This window comes from Carcharodon carcharias, chromosome 20 (genome assembly GCF_017639515.1).
Source record: "Carcharodon carcharias isolate sCarCar2 chromosome 20, sCarCar2.pri, whole genome shotgun sequence".
Taxonomy (NCBI): domain Eukaryota; kingdom Metazoa; phylum Chordata; class Chondrichthyes; order Lamniformes; family Lamnidae; genus Carcharodon; species Carcharodon carcharias.
Window position 1 is genome coordinate 50662421 of NC_054486.1, and position 23265 is coordinate 50685685.

At 41.9% G+C, this 23265-nt stretch overlaps 1 protein-coding gene across 1 annotated transcript in view; it reads right to left on the bottom strand.

Annotated features, from left to right (window-relative positions):
* ctage5 (CTAGE family, member 5) overlaps window positions 1-23265 on the bottom strand; it is a 48646-nt gene that overhangs the window by 17172 nt on the left and 8209 nt on the right. The window contains exons 6-12 of the mRNA XM_041213950.1: window positions 10472-10582; window positions 10248-10319; window positions 10058-10162; window positions 8472-8594; window positions 8322-8388; window positions 3644-3699; window positions 452-542 (exon numbers count right to left, since the gene is read on the bottom strand). Coding sequence (XP_041069884.1) covers window positions 452-542; window positions 3644-3699; window positions 8322-8388; window positions 8472-8594; window positions 10058-10162; window positions 10248-10319; window positions 10472-10582 — 625 coding nt within the window. The remainder of the gene's footprint in view (window positions 1-451; window positions 543-3643; window positions 3700-8321; window positions 8389-8471; window positions 8595-10057; window positions 10163-10247; window positions 10320-10471; window positions 10583-23265) is intronic.

Sequence of the window (23265 nt, forward strand, 5' to 3'; positions counted from 1 at the left end):
CCTCAAACTGGTGAAAGGGAAATTAAAAATAGCTTCAGAAAATTCTTCATACAAAGAGAAATCAACACGGGGAATGGACTGTGGACTACAGAGTAAAGGTGAAAGAACAGGAGAGAGTTACATTTTCTGATCCAGAGATTACACGGTCTTTGGGATGGATGATCTAATGATCTCTCTCATTCATACTTGTCTCGATTGTTTGAAATTAAGATGATCACAGTGACAGCATTAAATGGCACCACAAAGCTAAGAAAGATATTTAAGCAGAAATATCAGTTGCTTGTTCGACCTAACACCACTGAGGACAGCAAGAATTAAAGCACTAAATTTAGGAGTTGTGATCATTTAGTAATGCAATAGTTCCAAGAAGCTTTGTTGCTTAAAAACAACCGACTCATGGTATAACAATGTGCTACAATGAATGTATGAATGCTGCAACTTCTGTATTTACCCATAAGCTCTTGCTTTGCTTTGATCTCATCAGATAACTTGCTGTGAATCTGATTTCTTTCTTCTTCTACTGACTTCAAGCCAGCATTTAACTAAAAAAAAATTAAGAATTCAAAAACAAGGCTCAGAAGCATCACTGTTATATATCGTTGTATTATCTGTAAATATTTGTAAAAGCTAAGGACTAATTAGCTAGAAACTAATTGTTATGCTTAAGTGTTCCAGCAAACCATATTTCACAGCTGCATTAGACAGTCACATGATGTGTAACTGAACCAGTTCAAACTGGTCCTTCGTTTGTACAAGGCAGCATGACAAATATTAAACATAAAGAGCTCTCTTCTTTCCAAATTTAAAGTGTGATTATTACTAATATCTGGGAGCCAAAGGACAACAAAAGCAAATAGCAATCACACGTGTTACAATGGAGTTTTAAAAAGATTTTTTTTTTAAAACAAAGGTACAAATTTCATGCCAATAGATACTATTAGTCAAACAAATGGGGAGTTTTCTCATTCTCACAAGTATGATGGGCCAAATGGCTGTCTCCTATGCTGTACCATTCAATGATTCTATGTATTTTTCTATTCATTCTTGTGATGTGAGTGCCATTATAAAGGCCAGTATTTGTTGCCCTTCCCTAATTTCCCTTGAGCAAGTGGTGGTGAGCCGCCTTCTTAATTGCTGCGGTCGATGTGGTGTAGTTACACCCACATTACTGTTAGGGAGGAATTTCCATATTTTTGACTCAATGTCAGTGAAGAAACCAATATATTTCCAAATCAGGATGATGCATGGGAGGAAAACTTGCAGATCATGGTGTTGCCATGAGGCTTCTGCCCTTGTTCTTCTAAGAGGTAGTAGTCACAAGTTTGGTGGGCACTGTCCAAGGAGCCATGGCGATTTGCTGCAGTGCATCTTGTACATGGCTGCCACTGTGCACCAGTGGTGGAGAGAGTGAATGTTTAAGGTGGTGGATGAGATACCAATCAATTGGACTGCTTTGTCCTGGATGATATTGAGCTTCCTGAGTATTGCTGGAGCTGCACTATTCCAGGCAAGTGAAGAGTACTCCTGACATGTGTCTTGTAGATGGTGGACAGACTTGGGGGAGTCAGGAGATGAGTGGCTCACTGCAGAATTCCCGGTCTCTGATGCTGGGGGGGGTGGGGGGGGGTTTAGTTCACCGATGGAAATGCTGCTTAATGTAAAGCGATGTTTATATTTTCTCTTACTGGAGGTGGTCATTGCCTGGCACTTTTTGTGGCACGCATGTTAATTGGTACTTATCAGACTAAGTGGTAACACTTGTGTCACACAAGTGTCAGGTAATAACCATCTCCAACAAGAGGGAATCTAAGCATTATATTACTAATAGTTGGTAGTGCAACAATGCACGCAATGCCATCTTCTTAGCATCTTCTTTCTGATAAAAACTGAAGTAGGCCAAAAGCCTGTTCTGCCATTGAATGAGATCAAGGCTGAACGGAACTTGAAGTCCATATACTGGTCTTTGTTCCATATTCTTTAATACCCTCACTTGACAAAAATCTAAAACATCTCAGTTTTGAAATTCTCAATTGATCTAACCTTAACAGCTTTTTGGGATGGAGAATTCCAGATTCCCATTACCTTTTATGTGAAGAATTGCTTCCTGATATCACCCTTGAATGGTCTAATTCTAACCATATTATGATCCCACAGAGGAAATGTTTCTCTTCCATCAGATCATTTAATCATTTTAAATACCTCAGTTAGATCACTCCTTAATCTTCTGTACGCAAGGAATTACAAGCTTCATCTATGCAACATAGTCTTAAATGTGCTAAATCGAATAGTTTCTGAACAGATCCAGCAGCTCAAAATGAGGCATGCACAAGGTACTGTAGTCATCAGCTGCAACATATTGGTATTCCACTATAATCTGTAATCTCAAGCCCAGCATATCCCTCATTTTACAATAATCATCAAGCCTGGTCATTTAACCAAATGGAAAATACTTTGATCTGTCTTCATTAGTTTCAAAGTGAATGACCCCACAATTTTGTTCCTCCTTAAATTCTGGGTGAAATCTTGTGCTCTCCCTCATGACGAGTTTGGTGGCGGGGGGATATTTAATCAGGCGAGAAGGTGGTGGGAGGGGATCCCACTGTCTTCTCGCCTCTACCCTGATTAAGTCTGTGATGGAAAGGCCCATGGATGGCCTACCTGCCTCACCGCCAATTGAGGCCCTTAAGTGGGCGATTAATGCTCAATTGATAGTAATTCAGCAGCGGACAGACGGGCTCACCACACAGGAAGCACGGCAAGTAGATATGTGCAGGGATGCTTGCGAGTGCCCAGGACCCTCATTCAAGTGCCTGATCGAGGGACCCAGCACTGGGAAGAGGGACCTGCTAAGAGCCACTCCCAAGCCCTTCCCCCTGCTGACCCCCTTCCCTGCAACACTCCTCCTGCCATCGCTTACCTCTGGCTTGGAATCCAGTGATGATCCTAGGCCTCGGGCGGGTGCTGTAGGCACCAGCTCCTCCTTGGTGGCGCTACCATTCAATAGAGCTGCTAGCCTCTGATTGACTGGCAACTCTCAGTAGGTGGGACGACTGCCGCTGGGGTCCTTGACCCTTGGGGGGGCGCAATGCCTGCCGCTAGTCTGTCAAGTGTTTGAGTGGAACAAAATGCAGCAGGCCTTCCCAAAAAGAGGTGCTGTGGGGCCTCCACCTGCTGTCCAGCTGGTGGTCAAGACCATCATCACCTCCACAAGATTCCACACTCTGCTTCCATTGGTGTCTGATTATGCCTTTGTGAAGAGTCTGGGGTATTTTTCTATATTAAAAGTGCTTTACAAATAAAACAGGAATAAAGAAGAAGCCCTACTGAGGATTATTTTTTGTTTTGTTGCTAACAAAATGAAAGCAGCAATGCAGCAGCACTGCAATGCATTTGTACAAAATGTAGTATATTGAAGGAACAGTAAACTAATTGGTACCACCTGTATTAATTTTCCCCTTGAATCAGCAAACAACAATGCATTAAAATAAGCTGGTACACTGCCAATCATAACAGACTCATAACATATTGCAATGTAAGTACACTAAGTGGAGCTTCAAAAGGACATAATTCTGCACATATTATTCTTTTTAGAAAATATGAAAGTAATATAGTCTGGAGATTATGCTAGCAAAGTGTAACATACCTTAGCAACATAAATCAATTTTTCAACTTTTTGCTTCTGTTGTTCTTCTGACATTTCTGATAGACATAAAAAAATAAAAATGACTCTTTTTAGTCAAAGAGGCAGGCTTTCTCAGAATCGTACATAATGAGAGACATGGGTTTTAATGCTAATCTTCCTGAAAACAGTGAGTAGTTACAATACAAGAACACACATATAAAGCCCCCTCCTGCCCGCTGCCTCCCTCCCGCTCACCGCCTCTCTCCCACTCGCCATCCCTCCTGCTCACCGCCTCCGTCCCCGTTGCCTTCTCTCTCCCACTCTCTGATTCCATCCCTGACCCTCCCGATCGCTGCTACCCTCCTGCTGAGGACCTCTCTGCCACTTGCTGACCCTCACACTGGCAGCCTACCTTGTTTTCTCCCTCTCTTCCTCCTTCTCACTGCCCCTGTCTGAACTCTCATTCACAGCAAGGGTTTGGAGAGGGAAGAAGCAAGCCACAAAAAGGGTCAGCACAGGAAGTGGCGAGCTGGAGGGTCGGTGAGCAGGAGAGAGGCAGGAAGCGAAGTGTTGAGCGGGATGGCTGGAGAGCCGCAGAAAGGTGCCAAATGGGAGGGTTGAGGAGTGGGAGGTTCGGGAAGTGGGAGGATCGAGGAGTAGGAGGTAAGTAAAAAGAATTAGTAAGTTATTAAGAGTAAGTAATTACTTGGTACCGTGTACATAACTAATGTGTTTATAATCATCTTTTGTGTTTTACTCACCCAGATACCTTTTTGAAGAAATAAATCACTATAAATCTATAAAAATTTTCCTTGTGACCCGACTAAAATTTTCCAATATCCCAACTGGCCATCACTATTCTTCTGGTGAGCACCACTGCTATACAGTAATCTATTTAGGGACTTACGCAGGAAGACATCTGATAACTTAAGGAAATTAGTAGAGACATCAATTGTATTAAAATAAACAAACTTATTCACTGATGCTGTAAGTCAGTAATACTGCAGGAGAAATAAAACTACTGTACAATTATTACTTAATATTTTAAGGAGGGGCTCTCTGGATGAGCTGAGAGTCTTCTCAACTGGCAGACCAATGTTACCAATATCATTCCTAGCCAAGAACAGCCAACATTTACCAGTTTAGAGAAATTCTCTAGAATAAGATCATATGTACTGCAACTGTAAGAAGGTACACCAGCTGGGTAACATCTCTGTGCAGTCCTGCTAATGCTCCATCATTCTGTAACTGCATTACCTACTACAAAATTGCTCCTCGCTCGATTCTTCTCTCTCCTTCAGGTTTCTCAACTATAACTCCATTGGATGGAATACCTCGTTATCCAAATCTGTATAATTTGCGGACTTAATTTGCTCAATCAACTGACCCAAATTCACTTGCCAATCCATTCACCTGCCATGGTACACTGGCTCACTGCTCAAAAGGTTGAAAATCCCTGCCATTCAATATTCACATACTGCTTCTTAGTGGTGTAAAAAAATGAAATCACTTTATCTGAATGTGTGGAGCATCTGCAATAAGATAGATGAACTAGTGGCACAAATAGAGATAAATGGTTTAGATCTAATCCCCATTACAGTGACATGGTTACAAGATGACCAAGATTGTGAAATAAATATTCCAGGATACACAACATTTTGAAAAGACAGGCAGAATGGAAAAGGAGAAGGGTAGCCCTGATAATAAAGAATTACTTAAGGACATTAGTGAGAATGGATCTTGGCTCTGAAAATCAGGGATAGAATCAGTATGTTTGGAGATTAGGAATAACAAGGTCAGAAAACACTGCTGGGAGTAGTTTATAGACCCCCTAAAGTGGTTATACTGTTGGACAGAATTTTAAACAAGAAATTGTCATTTGGTGGTACAGAAACAAAAAATTGTTGGAGCTTCCAAAGGGAATGTGATAGCAATGGAACTTTAATCTTCATATAGACTGGATCAATCAAATTGGCAAAAATGAGTTTGTAGAATGCTTTCATGACAGCTTCCTGGGGCAATATGCTGTGGAACCAACTAGGGATAAAGTTAATTTAGATCTAATATTGCGCAATGAGGCAGAATTAATTAGTACTGTCATAGTAAAAGATCCATTTGGAAATAGTGATCATAATATAATTAAATTCCAGATTAAGATTGTAAATGACATATTCCAATCACAAACAAGAATCTTAATCTTAAACAAAGCCAATTACATATGTATGAGGGAAGAGCTGGCTAAAATTGGGTAAATAGTCAAAAACATATGGTGGTAAATAAACAGCAGAAAACATTTAAAGAATTTAATGTTTGACAAAAATACATTCTACTGAAAATCTCTTGTGAAAGATCCATCTGTAGCTTACTAAGGGGGTTAAGGATAGTAATAGGTTAAAAGAAAAAGCTATAATAGTACAAAGAATAGTAGTAAGTCTGAGGATTGGAAGTGTTTTAGAAATCAGCAAAGGGCCATCAAAATGTTGATAAAAAGGGGAAAAATAAGATTATGAAAGTAAACTAGCCAGATATATAAAACAGATTATAAGAGCTTTTACAAGTATATAAAAAAAGAGAATAGTTGAAGTGAACATTGGTCACTTAGAAGCAGAGACAGAAATTATCATCAGGAATGAGGAAGTAGAAGACACATTGAACAAATATTTTATGTCAGTCTTCATAGCAGAAGACACTAATTACATATCAGAAATAGAGGGTAACCTAGGAGTTAACAAGAGTGAGGAAATTAAGGTAAATAATACCAGTAGAAAAAATACTGGAGAAAATCAAAGGACGAAAAGAATCCCAGGATCTGATGGCCTACATCCTAGGGTTCTAAAAGAGATAGCTGCAGAGATAGTGGATGTGCTGGCTATGATTTTCAAAAATTTCCTGGATCCTGAAATGGCCCGAGCAGATTGAAAGTTAGCAAATGTATTCAAGAAAGGAGGGAGAGAGAAAACAGGGAACTACAGGCCTGTAACTTTGTCATCAGTAATTGGGAAAGGCTGGAATCTGTTAAAAAGTTAGCATGCAGATACAGCAATCAATTAAGAAAGCAAATGGCATATTGATCTTTATTGCAAAGGGACTCGAATATAAGACTAAATAAGTCTTGCTGCAATTGTACAGGGCTTTGGTGAAACCACACCTGTGTGCCATTTTGGTCTCCATAATTTAAGGGAGGGTATGCTTGCATTGGAGACAGTACAGTGAATGTTCACTAGATTGGATACTGGTTTGAAAGGGTTGTTCTATGATGAAAGGCTGATTAAATTCAGCCTATATTCTCTGGAGTTTAGAAGAATGAGAGGCAATGTCATTGAAACATTGAAGATTATGAAAGGGCTTGACAGGGTAGATACTGAGACACTGTTTCCCCTGGCTGCGGAGTCTATGACAATGGTGTGACAGTTGCAGGATAAGGGGTCAATCATTGTCCAAATGCAGCAGGACCTGGACAATATCCAGGCTTGGGCTGACAAGTGGCAAGTAACATTTGTGCCACACAAGTGCCAGGAGATGATCATCTTCTACAAGAGAGAATCTAACCATCGCCCCTTGACATTCAACGGCATTACCATTGCTGAATCCCCCACTATCAACATCCTGGGGGTTGCCATTGACCAGACACTGAACCGGACTAGCCATATAAACACTATGGCTACAAAAGCAAGTCAGAGGCTAGGAATCCTGGGGTAAGTAACTAACCTCTTGACTCCCCAAAGCCTGTCCACCATCTACAAAGCACAAGTCAAGAGTGTAATGGAATACTCTCCACTTGCCTGGACAGGTGCAGCTCCAACAACACTCAAGGAGCTTGACACCATCCAGGACAAAGCAGCCCACTTGATTGGCACCCCTTCCACAAACATTCATTCCCTCCACCACCAACGCACATTAGCAACAGTGTGTACCATCTACAAGATGCACTGCAGGAAATCGCCAAGGCTCCTTCGACAGCACCTTTCAAACCCATGACCACTACCATCTAGAAGGACAAAGGCAGCAGACGCATATGAACATTACCATCTACAAGTTCCCCTCCAAGGCACTCACCATCCTGACTTGGAAATATATTGCCGTTCTTTCAATGTCATTGGGTCAAAATCCTGGAACTCCCTCCCTAACAGCACTGAGTCTACCTACAGCACATGGACTGCAGCGGTTCAAGACGACAGCTCACCACTACCTTCTCAAAGGAAATCAGGGATGGTCAATAAATGCTGGCCTAGCCAGTGACACCCACATCTCATGATTGAATTTTTAAAAAACGAGGAGAAATTTCTTCACTGAAAGGGTTGTTAATCTTTGGAACTCTCTACTGAAGGCGATGGATGTGCCATCATTGAACATATCTAAGGCTGCAATAGCAGGTCTCTCAGGGAATAAGGGATATGGGTTGTGGTCAGAAAGTAGCGTTGAAATCCAAGATTAGCCATGATCTTATTGAATGGTGGAGCAAGCTCAATGGGTCATATGGTCTTCTTCTGCTCTTATTTTTTGTTATGTTCTCTCCCCAGACTATCGCTGAATCCAGCAGAATACACATTAACACCAGACTGAACATTCAGATGAGGTCTGATTGAAGAGATTATGTCAAAAACAAGATTAAGATATTTGTCTTAATATTAACTCTCTGATTCAATATCTGAGTGCTCCCCATTTTCAGTTTTAACATCCATTTTGTCCTCACTATTACCTTCGGCAGGATGGTCCTCTTCAGCTGGATTCCACAATTTCATTTTTAGAAGGCAGCTTGTCAGAGTCTGTGAGTACAGAAATATTCAAAATGGACATTTTTGAGTAAAAGCCTGCACTATTATTTTATTTCACAGGAACACAACCTTACCTTAACCTCATTTTCTTTACTTGCAAGAACACTCCGCATATCTTTCTGAGACTTCTCACATAACTTAATTTGTTCATTAAGCTCACTGTATCGCTCCTCCCATCCTTCTGATTCTTGCAATAGCTACAGAACACAATTAGGAGAATGGGTTGTAAGACACCCTCTACATACTGGGCATTATCAATACATTCAAAACATTTTATCACATCAAGAATCCTTATCTCAGTTTTAAGGAATAGAATTATCCATGTAGTTATAAAATACAGCATAAGGTTAGAGCAGCATCTTGCTCCACCTGTCCAGCACATCTCTCAACAGATAAAAGCAAAAAAACTGCAGATGCTGGAAATCCAAAACAAAAACAAAAATAACTGGAAAAACTCAGCAGGTCTGACAGCATCTGCGGAGAGGAATACAGTTAACGTTTCGAGTCCGTATGACTCTTCAACAGAACTAAGGAAAAATAGAAAAGAGGTGAAATATAAGCTGGTTTAAGAGGGGGGTGGAACATGTAGAGCTGGATAGAGGGCCAGTGATGGGTGGAGATTGCCAAAAGATGTCATAGACAAAAGGACAAAGAGGTGTTGACGGAGGTGATATTAGCCAAGAAACGTGCTAATGGTGACATTAAGGGTAGAAAGCAGGATGAGCAAGTAACAGATAGCCCTAGTGGGGGTGGGGTGGGGGGAAGAGATCGAAATAGGCTAAAAGGTAGAGATAAAACAATGGATGGAAATACATTTAAAAATAATGGAAATAGGTGGGAAAAGAAAAATATATATAAATTATTGGAAAAGGAGGGATTGGAAAGGGGGTGGGGATGGAGGAGAGAGTTCATGATCTAAAGCTGTTGAACTCAATATTCAGTCCGGAAGGCTGTAAAGTGCCTAGTCAGAAGATGAGGTGCTATTCCTCATCTCTCAACAGTTCTTTCTGAGATTAGCTGAGGAAGCACAAAGCATCCTGGGTAACAAACGGTGGCAAAATGGGACTAAAAGATCAAAAAAATATACAGTAGCATACTGTGGTTAAAGAATGCTGCAAAGAAAATGTGGTAATTTTGGCCATTCAAAGATACAATGCAGTGAACTGGTAGATGACAGATTAGTAACCACAATTGCATGAACCAAATTCCCAAGCTTAATCAGGACACTTAGCAAGAATTGTAGATTGGAAAATAGGCACTGCCTCATAGAGAGAGGGGAAAAGTTGGTAACAATGTGAACCTCAACATCTTCTAGCTGCTAGATGCTGCACAATATGGACAGCTGCTTGGAAAAGATTTTACTGGTTACCATTTTGCATGGAAAGCAGTTTTTGGTACAAGATGACCTAGAAAAGAAACCTGAAAATAAAATGCCATAAACATGGAAAAAAAAATTATATGAACAAAAAGATTTCAAACAAATAAAAATAAATTGTATTTTAATTATCCTTAAACTCATCTTCAGTTGACTGCCATTACATTATCATTTGCTATAGCTCATTGCCACTCTGTACAACATATCAGCAAGCATCTTTCAGGGAATAAAGATCAAAGAGGTGATAGGTAGAAGGTGATATGAAATGTTTGACAGAAATATTACCTGTTCTTTACTTTGTTTAAGGTGATAATTTTCCTCTTGTGCAGTTTGGAATAATTCCTGATGTCTTGAATCATTATTTGGAATTCCTTTTAATTCATTTTTAGCCTTAAGATACAAAGAGACATTGAGTTGTTTTCTGCCACACTAAACACATCAGCAGCGTTATTTAATCACATGTTGCAACCCTTACCTCTTCTACTTGGACTTTAAGATTCAGTGCTTCATTTTCCAGGGCAATTAAATTTGCTTGGGTTTCTGTAATCTGCAAGGAGTAAACTGCAATTAAATCCTCACAGGACCTATACCTCTTATTACTCTTCACACATTTGACAACACCTTTTATATAGGTGTAAGCTAAACATAATTATTAATAGTGGATTAAAATAAAAGTGGAAATGTACAGTTATTACATACCAGATTGCTGTTTTGTGATCTTATTTGTTTTTCTTCCTCTAGATCCTGTGTACACTGATCAATGGTTTGTCTAAGATTACTATTTGATTTATCCAACTTGGCATATGTGTCCTAAAAAACAGTTTTAGAAATGAAATTGGTCTTAAATACAATTTCACTTGTACAAAAAAAACCCAACACAATAAAAAAAAACTTGGTCTCAAAACTTGTCACCGTGTGAAAACAAGAATAAGGACCTTTCAACTGGAATTAGAAACAATAAAAAAATTTTAATCAGTTCAGTATCTACCGTTCCTCTTAGTGCAGCAATCAGATCACGATCTTCCTCTTTCCTTAATAAAAACAAAGACATGGGCTGCAGAGGTTCAAGAAGGCAGCTCACCACCGCCTTCTCAAGGGCAACTAGGGATGGACAATAAATGCTAGCCCAGCCAACAAAGCCCACATCCCGTGAATGAATAAAAAAAAATCCAGTGTACAAAGCTGAGCCTCTTCTAAACAGTACCACTGGTAGGAGAATCATTTTTAAAAATTAGGCAAGTGATTATTTTAAAATCTCCAGATTAGAAATCTACAAAATATGATGTTGGTATTCCTAATCAAATATTTTATGTCACAAACTAATCACTACCAACTCACTTGACATCTTTCTCTGATAACTGATGATATGGGCTGAAATATATAATCCCAAAGAGAATCAGTTGGCAACAAATGGCTGAATAATGAAATGAAAAACAAAGGAAAAACCTCAATTTTTAAAAATGTCAGGAGGGTGTGAGAATCCTAAATATTTAAAATAATCTATTAGGTATACTTCAAATTATGAACAATTCAGAATGTTTAGTTTAGATTATCATGGTGGCTGGCAGGGCATAAGCAATGTTGTGTAAACCCTTACGTTATGCTGAAAGGAAGAGAAACGGTATCACTGATGAGGAAAATCTGACATGGGTGACAGTTGCTAGAAGGCATTACTTGGAAGGGTGCATAAGAGTGTCCACCATGAATGGTTCAGCGGGGCTGATCCTGGATGAACTGATTACCCAAATGTAAGGTGGATAATTACACACAAATCTTTCTCCTTTTCATTATTTAACTCTCTCTCACTTCTACCTGTGTATTTGCTCGCATTTATCCACATCCCTTTAAAATATTATCAATTGCCCTTTCACTGGTCAACTGACCTAACCCCATGGCATTATCAGCAGATCTATATACGTGTTCTGTCAGTTTTGAACATCAACTTTTTTCTTCCTCATCAGTTAAGTCATTTCTAATTAATAAATAAAGTAGAAAATGACTAATCATATTTTCTAAAACCTTGGCAGTATTTAATGGAGGCAGGAGTCTCGCCTACTGCTGGCGAGAGCCCTGCAATGGCTCCTTTCGGGGAAGCCATATTAACTGCACAACTGGGCAACAGCAGATCAAGGACCCTGGGCAGAAATCACACGCCCCACACGCTGCCAGCCAATCAGAACCCGGTAGTTATCACTGTAGGCAGCACCACCGGAAGAGTTGTGGTAAATGCTGGCAATGCATCTAGGATCAGCCAGAGTTACAGGCCACAGGTGGGTGATGGTGGAATGAGAAGTAGGGGGGAGGGGTGTCACAGGGGGAGAGGGTCAGCAGCAAGGGCAGAGGAGTGGGTCTCCTAGCCAGCCTACACAAAGGAAGGCATTTAACAATCATGTTGCTTCAAATGTTGCAAGTTCACCGATGAGTGAATTATCTCATGTGCCTAAATGCTGGGAAGATAGCCTGCACAAATCTGTAATTGCATTTGCAGAACACTGATGCAGATGTATCTAGGCCTTCACAAACTTAAGATTGCTTTAAAGAACTTAAGAACACAATATCAGAAGTAGGCCATACGGCCCCTCGCGGCTGCCTGATCATTCAACAGGATCATGGCTGATCTTGAACCTCAACTCCACTTTCCTACCTGATTCCCATATTCCTTGATTTACTTAAGAGTCTAAACATCTATTGATTTCAGCCTTGAATTTACAGAATGATTGAGCATCCACATCCCTCTGCAGTAAAGAGTTCCAAAGGGTCATCAAAACAGTCAGTGAAAAAAATTCTCCTTTCAGTCATAAGTAGTTAACCCCTTATTCTGAAATTAGGCTTCCTAGTTCTAGACCCTCCAGCCAGGAGAAACAGTCTCTCCACATGTACCCTGTCAAGCCCTCTCAGAATCTTATATGTTTTGATAAGGTTACCTCTCATGCTACTAAACTCCAGGGAGTACAGGCTCATTCTACTCAATCTCTTCTCATTGGTTCCTGGGATATGGGTTAACCTATCTAGTGAACTTTGCTCCACAAGCTCTAAGACAAGTATATTCTTCCTTAGGTACAAAGATCAAACTGCACGCAGTATTTCAGGTGTGGTCTCACCAAAACCCTGGATAATTGCAGCAAGACTTCCTTACACTTGTACTCCAACTCCTTTGCAATAAAGGCCAATGCACCATTTGCCCTCCAAATTGCTTGCTGTATCTGCACATTAATCTTCTGTGTTTCATGACAAAGACATGGAAATCCCTCTGAGCAGCGACTTCAATAGCTTCGCACCATTTAAAAAACATTATTTTTCTAATCTTCCCACCAAAGTAAATAATCTCACATTTCCCTACATTATACACCTTCTTACCCACTCAGTTAATAGGTGGAATTTTAATGGAACTGACCCACTCACAGCAGGAGTCCAGCAGTAGGTCGGGAATCCAACTGTTGCAGCAGTGGACTTTGCCATGGCTGTTTAACTCTAAGCTTCCCGACCAGGGTGAGGACATGGTGACAACTTGCACTGGTCAACGGAAGGATTTCTAGTTAAATGAAGCTTGGCAGGGATTAAAATAGCTGCATGCTGTAGGCTTCAGCAATCACTGGAATAAAAGCAAGATGTGAAAAGCTACCCCTGTTTCTCTAACTCTACCCTTCAGGTCCCGGAGGAACAGGCCAGCCTCTCAAACCAAGCAGATGTGGAAGGAAGTGGCTGAGGAAGTGAATGGTCCATTGATCCTGGATTCCGTGCTGCAAGAGCTCCAATGACCTCATGAGGCAGGAAAGGTGAGTGGCATAATGCCTTCAGGTATCAATCCCCAACCTCTGACTTCTCCAGCATTCTTCTGTACAACAATTCTCAGACCAAAACACTATGCAGCACCACTCACTCCAGGCACCTCCTCACAGCTCCATTTGAACAGCCAACCCTCACAATCACCTTTACCTTAGTTCCATCCCACACCCATCACTCACAGTCACCCTCCAAAAATGTTGTTATTCCATCCTCTCTACAAAGTCAATTTCTCACACTCGTAATCAATGTTCCCTCCAATTTCCATTTGTAGCACTATGCAGTTTCTTTAAGATCGCTGTGTACCTGCGCATACTCACAATTTCGCCTGTTTGTCCACCACATGGCATATTCCCAATTGCTGTATGGCTTCGTACCTGCATAACTTAGAGGAAATGCTGTTCATAACTTTCTGCTTTCTTTCCTTACAAAAGAAAGTGCACAACTCCAGAGAGAGGCAGGGAACCGCTTGTAGGGGTGGCCCTCCAGTGAGAGCCATCCTGACCACTGTGGAAGAGGCAGCCTTGGAGATTGGCATGGTGTGCATGACCATTGACAATGAAGGGACAAGGCTGGGGAGTCTCCCAGATATCTAGTGGCAAAATTAGATATCATATTGCCACCTGGCACCTAACAATTATTAACGTTCATTTGCTGTCAGCATTAGCTGAAATGTGAACATCTGCACAATGGTGACATTTTACTTTTTCCTGTCAGTTCTAGTTCATGTCTGGCTTCTTCCACGGGCCCATCAAGCATGATATAGAAGCTGGAGCAGGTGATGATTCAGGAGTACACAGAGGAAGGTGCACACTCTGGGGAATCACTGTCCCTCCACCAGCTCAGATACACACACCTCAGTGGTGTATCTAAAGGAGATAGCAAGGTTGTCACATGGTGAGGCATACATCACAAGGGAACAAAAGGTGTACTGGAGTTAGGGTAAGCAGTGGAGAGGCCTCTAGCTCTGATGAAGACACAGGGGTAGCAGTACTTGTATTTTCTTTTCTGATTATTGCAAAATGTTTTAGTGGCACAAGGAGATTCACTTGGGTGATTATAAAAATGTCAGTGTGTTAATATATTGCAAATTGTAAACGAATCATGCACTTTATTTCAAGTTTCCATTGCCTGTGCATCTCCATTGTTGCATCCAGTCCCCCAAATGGGTATTAGCTTTTAGGAGTATGGTAATACCAGAGTGTAAGACAAGCAAAGATTGTGAATGAAATGGAGAGATTTGAGACTGTGGGAATGATTTATGCTGGTGGGATGGGGCACTGGGTTTAGTATTGTCATGCCATAAGGCTTCACGAACACAGTTTATCTGAACTATGCCTGATGAGTCTGTCATGGGATTCACTGAAAGCTAGATGAGCAGCTGCAGGCACCCTGACCACATCAGACTCCTCCACATCCTGCTCATCCTCCTCCTCCAAGGATACAGTGCAATCTTCACCTTCCCCTCTTGCAGCTCCAGCCCTTTCTGCAGAGTGGTGTTTTGAAAGGTGCAACAGGCCACTATCCTTCTGGGGATAATTGCTGGTACAAACTGAAGGACACTCCCAGATTTATCCAGGCTCCTGAATTGCATCAGCCAGCTCTTGCAATTCCATGGAGCCAATCATTGATTCTGCTCGAGGTGTGATGACCTGTGGGAGATGTGACTACTGCAGCATAAAGGCATCATGGCAGCTTCCAGGATATCTTGCACAGACATGCACAAGAACCTTCCGGTGGTCACAAACAGGCTGAATAATGACAGAGTGGAAACCTTCCAATCAACAAATACTATTGAATGATCTGAGGGCACTTCAGCTGTCACATGTGTGCAGTCTATGATTTTCTGTACCTGTGGGAATCCAACTATCATAGCAAAGCGAGAGCCTTCTGTGTCTGACTGGCCTCATCAGTGTCAAAGTGGACGTTAAGTGCGAGTCGTAGCATTATGTTATCAGTCACTTGGGAGACAGATTTGTGAAATCCAGCAGATTTCTGAAAGAAGCCAGAAGTGAAGAAATTCAGGGCTGTGGTGACCTTGATGCTCTTTGGCAATGCATGTCCACTTGGCCCTGTTGGAAAGAGATCTTGTTCCAACAGTCTGCTGGTATCAGGAATGGCTTACCATGAAAGCCTGAGCCTCCTGAGGCACTGTTGTTCCATGTCAAGAAACTGGTCCTCTGTCTACATACCCTTGGCTGGAGATACCACCTCCTTTGAGCCGGAGGGACACGTGGTTACAGAAAAGGCAGTCATCGTTGTTGTTGTTCCTATTGCTGCTGATCTTCCTCTTGTTCTTCATCAGAGGTCCATGGCAGAGCTGCATAAGCCGTTCCCAATGCTGCAATGAAAACTGACAGCAGGGAAGTGCAGATTGGGGTGGACAAAGTCCAAGGTGAAATGACTTCCAAACAAATGGAGGTCACTTGTAAAACAGTGAAAGCACGCTCTCAGAACAAGTTCTGTCAGCATAAGCATAGGCAGGGACGTAGCTATGCAGTTTCACACTTTAAAAGCTTTCCAGCCTCTCAGCTTTATTGATCAATGACTTCCTGCTGTGCTCTTGCCCAGTTGTTCCTAGCCAGTTCCACACAGCTCAAGAAAGCCTCTGTGCTGGCTGTTAAATCCAGAATTCTGGTTTAAAGGCATAATTAATTGGATATTTAAATGACTAACCCAATAGTTCCATGGGGGCTTCTGCTCTCCTCGGAAAACACCTGGGATCACATCAGGTTACCAACATGAAAGCCTGAGGATTTGAATCCACCCAAATCCAAACCAGCAGGCAGTTAAAATTTGGTTCCATGCATCTATATTACTTTGCAAAGTCCTTGTGGCCTCCTCCCACCTAGCTTTGTATCATCGGTTGATTTGGATTCATTACACTTGGTTCCTTTGTTTATCTGGGGGAATAAGTGAATGGCAAAGACATTGAACGTTGACTTTGTGTAGTCTTCACAATAGAAGGCAAATGATATACCAGGAAGAGAGGGTAACCAAGCGGTTAATAAGAATGAGGAACTTGAAGTAATTAATATCAGCAGAGAAAAAGTATTGGAGAAACTTAAGAGACAGAAAGCTCATAAATCCCAGGACTGGATGGCCTACTTTCTAGGGTTCTAAAGAGATAGCTGCAAAGATAGTGGATGCATTGGTTATGGTTTTTCAAAATTCCCTAGATTCTAGAACACTCCCAGTGGATTGGAAGTTAGCAAATGTAACTGGCTGAAATCTAATATTAAGAAACTCTCAGCAATGTTCTTAATGTCATGCCCAGTGCAGCCATGAAGATATTACAAATTCTAAAGCTATTTTCTTCACAGATAATTTTAAACACCAAAAGCTGTTTAAGATGGCTGTAGCATATCATGCAACTTGGCTGTATTCAGCTCCAGACAGTCCTGAAACTCAAGCAAATAACCAATTAAAATAGGGACAATCGGAGCCACTTTGTTAAGGATGCACCATCAACGGAAAAGACTATAACAAACCAGCTGACTCATCTTTTTTGCTTCCCCTTGGACAAAAGAGACCTCAAAACTCAATGGGTGTTAGACAAATATGAAATCTTTCATCAATCTTTCATTGTATTACGATGGCTCCTCATCCCAAACACAAAGGCTGGCTGTCTGAAACTCTCAGGGTGTGAAAAGCCACAACATGGGATGTTTACCAGTCTAAGAAACCAACTTATTTGGAAAAGGACTATGGGCTTATAACAGGTCACATGGGTAAGGCAGCCATGTTTGTTACCTTCTTTTAAAATACAACAGCAAAAGCTTTTCTGAAACAGATACCATCAGAACCACCACCTGAAAGCCATCAAACCAGCTGCAAGACAACAAAGCAGTCAACGTAATAAACAGCTAAACCTTGAAAGTGGAAGAAGGACTCTCCCCCCAACACCTGTTCCAACTTCAAGTTCATCTGAGAGCTGACCTTCTGGCAAATCAACTACAAGAAGTTTAGCTGATTACAAAGAATTCTCTCCTTTTACAAGAACTCCACTCCAGCTAAAGCATCAATTCATTTAAGAAATGTTATGATCCTTGGCCAGACCTCCAAGTTTTTGGTAAGATTCAGAGGGTCCAATAACGTTTTGTTTAAAGTAGACAAAGTTTGAGATTCAAGACACTTGCTAATTGAATAAAGCCACAAGATTCCATTTTAACAAATGAAAATAAACTTTATTATACAAGGTCAGAAAGATAAAACAATTTCAGTATCTATCTTACACTCTAACATTCAGGGTTAATTTGAGGTATATGTGAATTAATAGGCAAACTTTGGCCAAACACACCACACTAGGCAATAAGTGGCAGATGCGACCAAGACAAGGTCCACGGATTTCTCAACAACCCAACCAGCTGTCAGTAACACTGAGAGTCAACTAATCTCACTGAAACTGTCTCTTTCACAAGGGATTCCAGTCTTCACCTTGGAAGATCTAAACTTGGAATTCTCTGCAAAAGTCATCCACCTCGCAGGTTTTCAATCTCAGGTTTCAGAATTCCGTTCTCCTGGATTCCCAAGTATACACTTAAGCACCAACTCGCAAGCACAATTTCAGCTCTTTGGCTGTGCCAAGCAGAACACTACTGCTCCAAAGGGGTACCTCTTCCCCAATGGCCCGCATCACAGAGTCACTAACCTTTGGCTGCCTTCTTGAATCTTCACAGCTTATTCTCAGCCATCTTTGATTACCAGGGCTTCCCTTGAGTCCTCCTCACTTAAAGTCTGCGACCCGGAGCCCTTTTCCTAATTTAATCCTTTTTTCCCTGCTTCTCTCTATTTAAATGAAGTTGGACCCCTTCCTGTCCCTGTCCTCTATCTGGGATTCTTCTTTTAGGACCTCTCCCAGTCCAGTCTCTCTTTGGAGCCGCTCCCTGTCCCTGCCGGGGGCTCTTCCTCTCACTGGCACTCCGCTCCCAGTCACCTGACACAGGTTTTAGTGCCAGTTTTATTTTATGCATAGGCGTGCAGATATTGAAGATAGTAAAATTGCCAATCTACGCATGTGCAACCTGCTCCTGGCCTGCACATGCGCATAAGCTCCGAAGCTCGTTGGGAGTTGAAGTTCCTGACTTCCGCTCTCAACATTCAGATAATTTTTGATTTTCATAACAGAAACCACAGGCCTACTACGAAAGAGACTGAAATAATTCCAGATTGCAATTGTATTCTTTTGATCCTTCATCTGTATCTAATTTTTGTTGACTGTGGGGGTTGTTGTGTTTTAAACCCCTGGGTCAAGTGTGTGACAATAAATAATCTTCCTTATATTAAAATTCACAAAAGCTTGCTGCTGAAATGAGGACAATTTAAATGGGGACAAATCACTCTGAGGGTAAGAAAATACATTGACCTCACAATAAAAATACTTTGATCATCGGCAATAAAACACAGAAATTCTGTCCGATACATTAGAAAATCATAGCCTGATCATACAGAGTCAACATGGTTTTACAAAAGGGAAACTGACTAAATGTAGGGCCAGATTTTCACCATGGAGGCAGGAAGCTTGAATCAGGAAATATCACAACTCAGCAGGCCTGTCTCCATGGAATCAACCCCTTCACACACGATTTTCACTCTGGGTGGCAGGAGACATGACTGAGTCAGGCCTGCTGCCCTCTGGAGGCAGTTTAGAGGCAGCCCGGAGGCAGCCATGCATGTGAACAAGTGCCAAGTCGGGCTGATTAGAAGGCCTGCCTTGGTTCTCTCAGACTTTGGCCCCAGTTTTATAAAAGGCTGTTCAGCTCTCTAGCCCTCACTCTCCCACCCATCCCCCATGCCACGTCCATGTCACCTCATACCCTCCCCCCCCACCGCCCCCAGGCCATTTCCATAGCCACACAACCAATATCCTCTACGGGCGTACCTCAGAAGCCATGTGAAAATGAAAAGAAAATCAAACTTCCAACAATCTAAGAAAACTCTCACACATACGTGCTTGATTGATACATTGATACAGAGAGAAAAAGAATAATTCATGGAACCCATTCAAAGATTTTAAATCCCTTCAAGTGGTCAATCTGTTATAAAAACAAAGCTTCTATTTTTAACCACATGAAAAACAGCTAATCTTTTAATAGCCTCTTAAAATGGTCAATTAAATGTGAACTTATCTAAGCAGGGGGGCTAAGTGGTTATGGAGCAACCGTAATGGATTCAGCTGTAATTACAGCCCTTAAGAAATGTTAACATTGAAGTCTATTGAAATAGATGGTAATATTTTTTTCTATGGCCTGTCAATAAATGCACAAACAGGGTGTGTTTGTTTTCTTTACTCTAACTCATCTGCAGCCTAGTTTTTACATGCTTAAAGGTCTGGGGATTTAAATAACTTCAGATCCTGACACTTAAAATAAACCTTATCCGCCTTTCAAGAATGTTTATTTTTCCTCCATCAATTTGTGACTCCCACACTGCAGGTTAAGGCCCTTGGAAGAGCCAAAATGGAATAAATTTGAACTAATTTTAAATAACCCTGCTGAGTTCGGTTTTCCCACTTCTAAGATTCATGCTGCGCCACTTCCTTCTGCTGGCAAAAATGGGATCTGCCGGAAATGGGTTGGGACTTCCATATCTGGGTTCTGCCCACCATTTTTAAAGATCTCCGGAGTTGGCACGACTCCACGAAAATCTAGCCTATAGAGATTTTTGAGTATGTAATTAGTAGGTTTTATAAAGGAGAGCCAATAGACATAGTGTACTTAGATTTCCAAAAGGCATTCGATAAGTTTCCACACAAAGGATGATTATGCAAGGTAAGGACTCTCAGAGTTGGGGTAATATATTGGCAAGGATCGAGAATTGGTTAACAGACAGGAAGCAGAGAATAGGGATAAATGGAGCATTATTACTTTGGCAGGTGGCAACTAATGGAATGCCACAAAGATCAGTGCTGGTCTCAATTATTTACAATGTATATAAATGACTTGACAAAGGGGTCGAGAGTAATTTATTTTTAACTTATTCTTTCACAGGGCGTGGGTGTCATTGGTTAGGCCAGCATTTATTCCCAATGCCTAATTGGCCTTGCGAAGGTGGTGGTGAGCCACCTTCTTGAACCACTACAGGCCATGTGGCGTAGGTACATCCACAGTGCTGCTGGGAGTCTAGGATTTTGACCAAGCAACAGTGAAGGAACGGCGATATAGTTCCAAGTGAGAATGGTATGTGACTTGGAGGGGGGGCTTCCAGGTGGTCCTTCGAGGTGGTAGAGCTCACGGGTTTGGAAGGTGCTGTTGAAGGAGCCTTGGTGAGTTGTTGCTATGCATCTTGTAGATGGTACACACTGCTGCCACTGTGCGTCAGTAGTGGAGGTAGTGAATGATGATTTCATGAGTATGACTATGTTAGGCTCTTGCTTGACTAGTCTGAGAGACACCTCTCCCAATTTTGGCAGATGCCCCCAGATGTTAGTAAGGAGGATTTTGCAGGGTTGAAAGAGCTGGGTGTGCTGTTATCGTTTCCAGTGCCTACATCGATGCCAGGTGGTCCGTACAGTTTCATTCCTTATTGACTTTTCTGTAGCGCATTGATACAACTGAGTGGCTTACTAGGCCATTTCACAGGGCATTTAAGAGTCAACCACACTGCTGTGGGTCTGGAATCACATGTAGGCCAGATCACGTAAATATGGCATATTTCCTTCCCTAAACAACATTAGTGAATCAGATGGGTTTTTACAACAATGCTTTCATGGTCACCATTACTGAGACTAGACTTAAATTCAGTTAACAAATCTGGAATTAAAGTTCCACCAGCTGACATGATGGGATTTGAACTCGTGTCTTCAGAGCATTAGCCTTGGCCCCTGGATTACTAGTCCAGTGAAATTACTGCTACACCACCACCTCCCTGGTAATGTGAGAATATAAACCGGGAGGAGGGGAGAAGGAGGCTACAAAGCGATATAGACAGGCTAAATGGGTGGGCAACAAGTTGGAAGATGGAGCATAATGTGAGGAAGTGTGAAGTTATTCACTTTGGGAGTAAGAATTTAAAAATGCAGAATATTTTTTGAAAGGTATGAAACTTCTAAACATTGACTCAAGTGTACTTGTGCAAGGAACAAAGAAACTTAGCTATAATAAAAACAGAAAATGCTGGAAATACTTAGCAGGTCTGGCAACTGTGCAAAGAGAAACAGAGTTAATTTTTTAGGTCTATGACTTTCATCAGATTTCCAGCATCCACATTATATTGAAAACAAAAACAGAATTACCTGGAAAAACTCAGCAGGTCTGGTAGCATTGGCGGAGAAGAAAAGAGTTGACGTTTCGAGTCCTCATGACCCTTCGACAGAACTTGAGTGAGTCCGAGAAAGGCGTGAAATATAAGCTGGTTTAAGGTGTGTTGTGGGGGGGGGCGTTGGGTGGGGGGAGAGAAGTGGAGGGGGGGTGGTGTGGTTGTAGGCACAAGCAATGATAGAAGATCATCAAACGATGTCACAGACAGCAGAACAAAAGAACACCGGTGTCGAAGTTGGTGATATTATCTAAACGAATGTGCTAATTAAGAATAGATGGTAGGGCACTCAAGGTATAGCTCTAGTAGGGGTGGGGGGGGAGCATAAAAGATTTAAAAATATTTAAAAATAATGGAAATAGGTGGGAAAAAGAAAAATCTATATAATTTATTGGAAAAAAAAACAAAAGGAAGGGGTAAGAAACAGAAAGGGGGTGGGGATGGAGGGGGGAGGTCAAGACCTAAAGTTGTTGAATTCAATATTCAGTCCGGAAGGCTGTAAAGTGCCTAGTCAGAAGATGAGGTGCTGTTCCTCCAGTTTGCGTTGGGCTTCACTGGAACAATGCAGCAAGCCAAGGACAGACATGTGGCAAGAGAGCAGGGTGGAGTTGAAATGGCAAGCGACAGGGAGGTTTGGGTCATTCTTGCGGACAGACCGCAGGTGTTCTGCAAAGCGGTCGCCCAGTTTACGTTTGGTCTCTCCAATGGAGGAGACCGCATTGGGAGCAACGAATGCAGTAGACTAAGTTGGGGGAAATGCAAGTGGAATGTTGATTCACTTGAAAGGAGTGTTTGGGTCCTTGGACGGTGAGGAGAGTGGAAGTGAAGGGGCAGGTGTTACATCTTTTGTGTGGGCATGGGGTGGTGCCATAGGTGGGGGTTGAGGAGTAGGAGGTGATGGAGGAGTGGACCAGGGTGTCCCGGAGGGAACGATCGATAAGGAATGCCGATGGGGGGGGGTGAAGGGAAGATGTGTTTGGTGGTGGCATCATGCTGGAGTTGGCGGAAATGGCGGAGGATGATCCTTTGAATGCGGAGGCTGGTGGGGTGAAGGGAAGGGGAGTGTCAGAGATGGACCACGTGAAAATGATGGAGGAGTGGAGATTGGAAGCAAAATTAATAAATTTTTCCAAGTCCTGACGAGAGCATGAAGCAGCACCGAAGTAATCATCGATGTAACGGAGAAAGAGTTGTGGAAGGGGGCCAGAGTAGGACTGGAACAAGGAATGTTCCACATACCCCATAAAGAGACAGGCATAGCTGGGGCCCATGCGGGTACCCATAGCCACACCTTTTATTTGGAGGAAGTGAGAGGAGTTGAAGGAGAAATTGTTCAGTGTGAGAACAAGTTCAGCCAGATGGAGGAGAGTAGTGGTGGATGGGGATTGTTCGGGCCTCTGTTCGAGGAAGAAGCTAAGAGCCCTCAGACCATCCTGGTGGGCGATGGAGTTGTA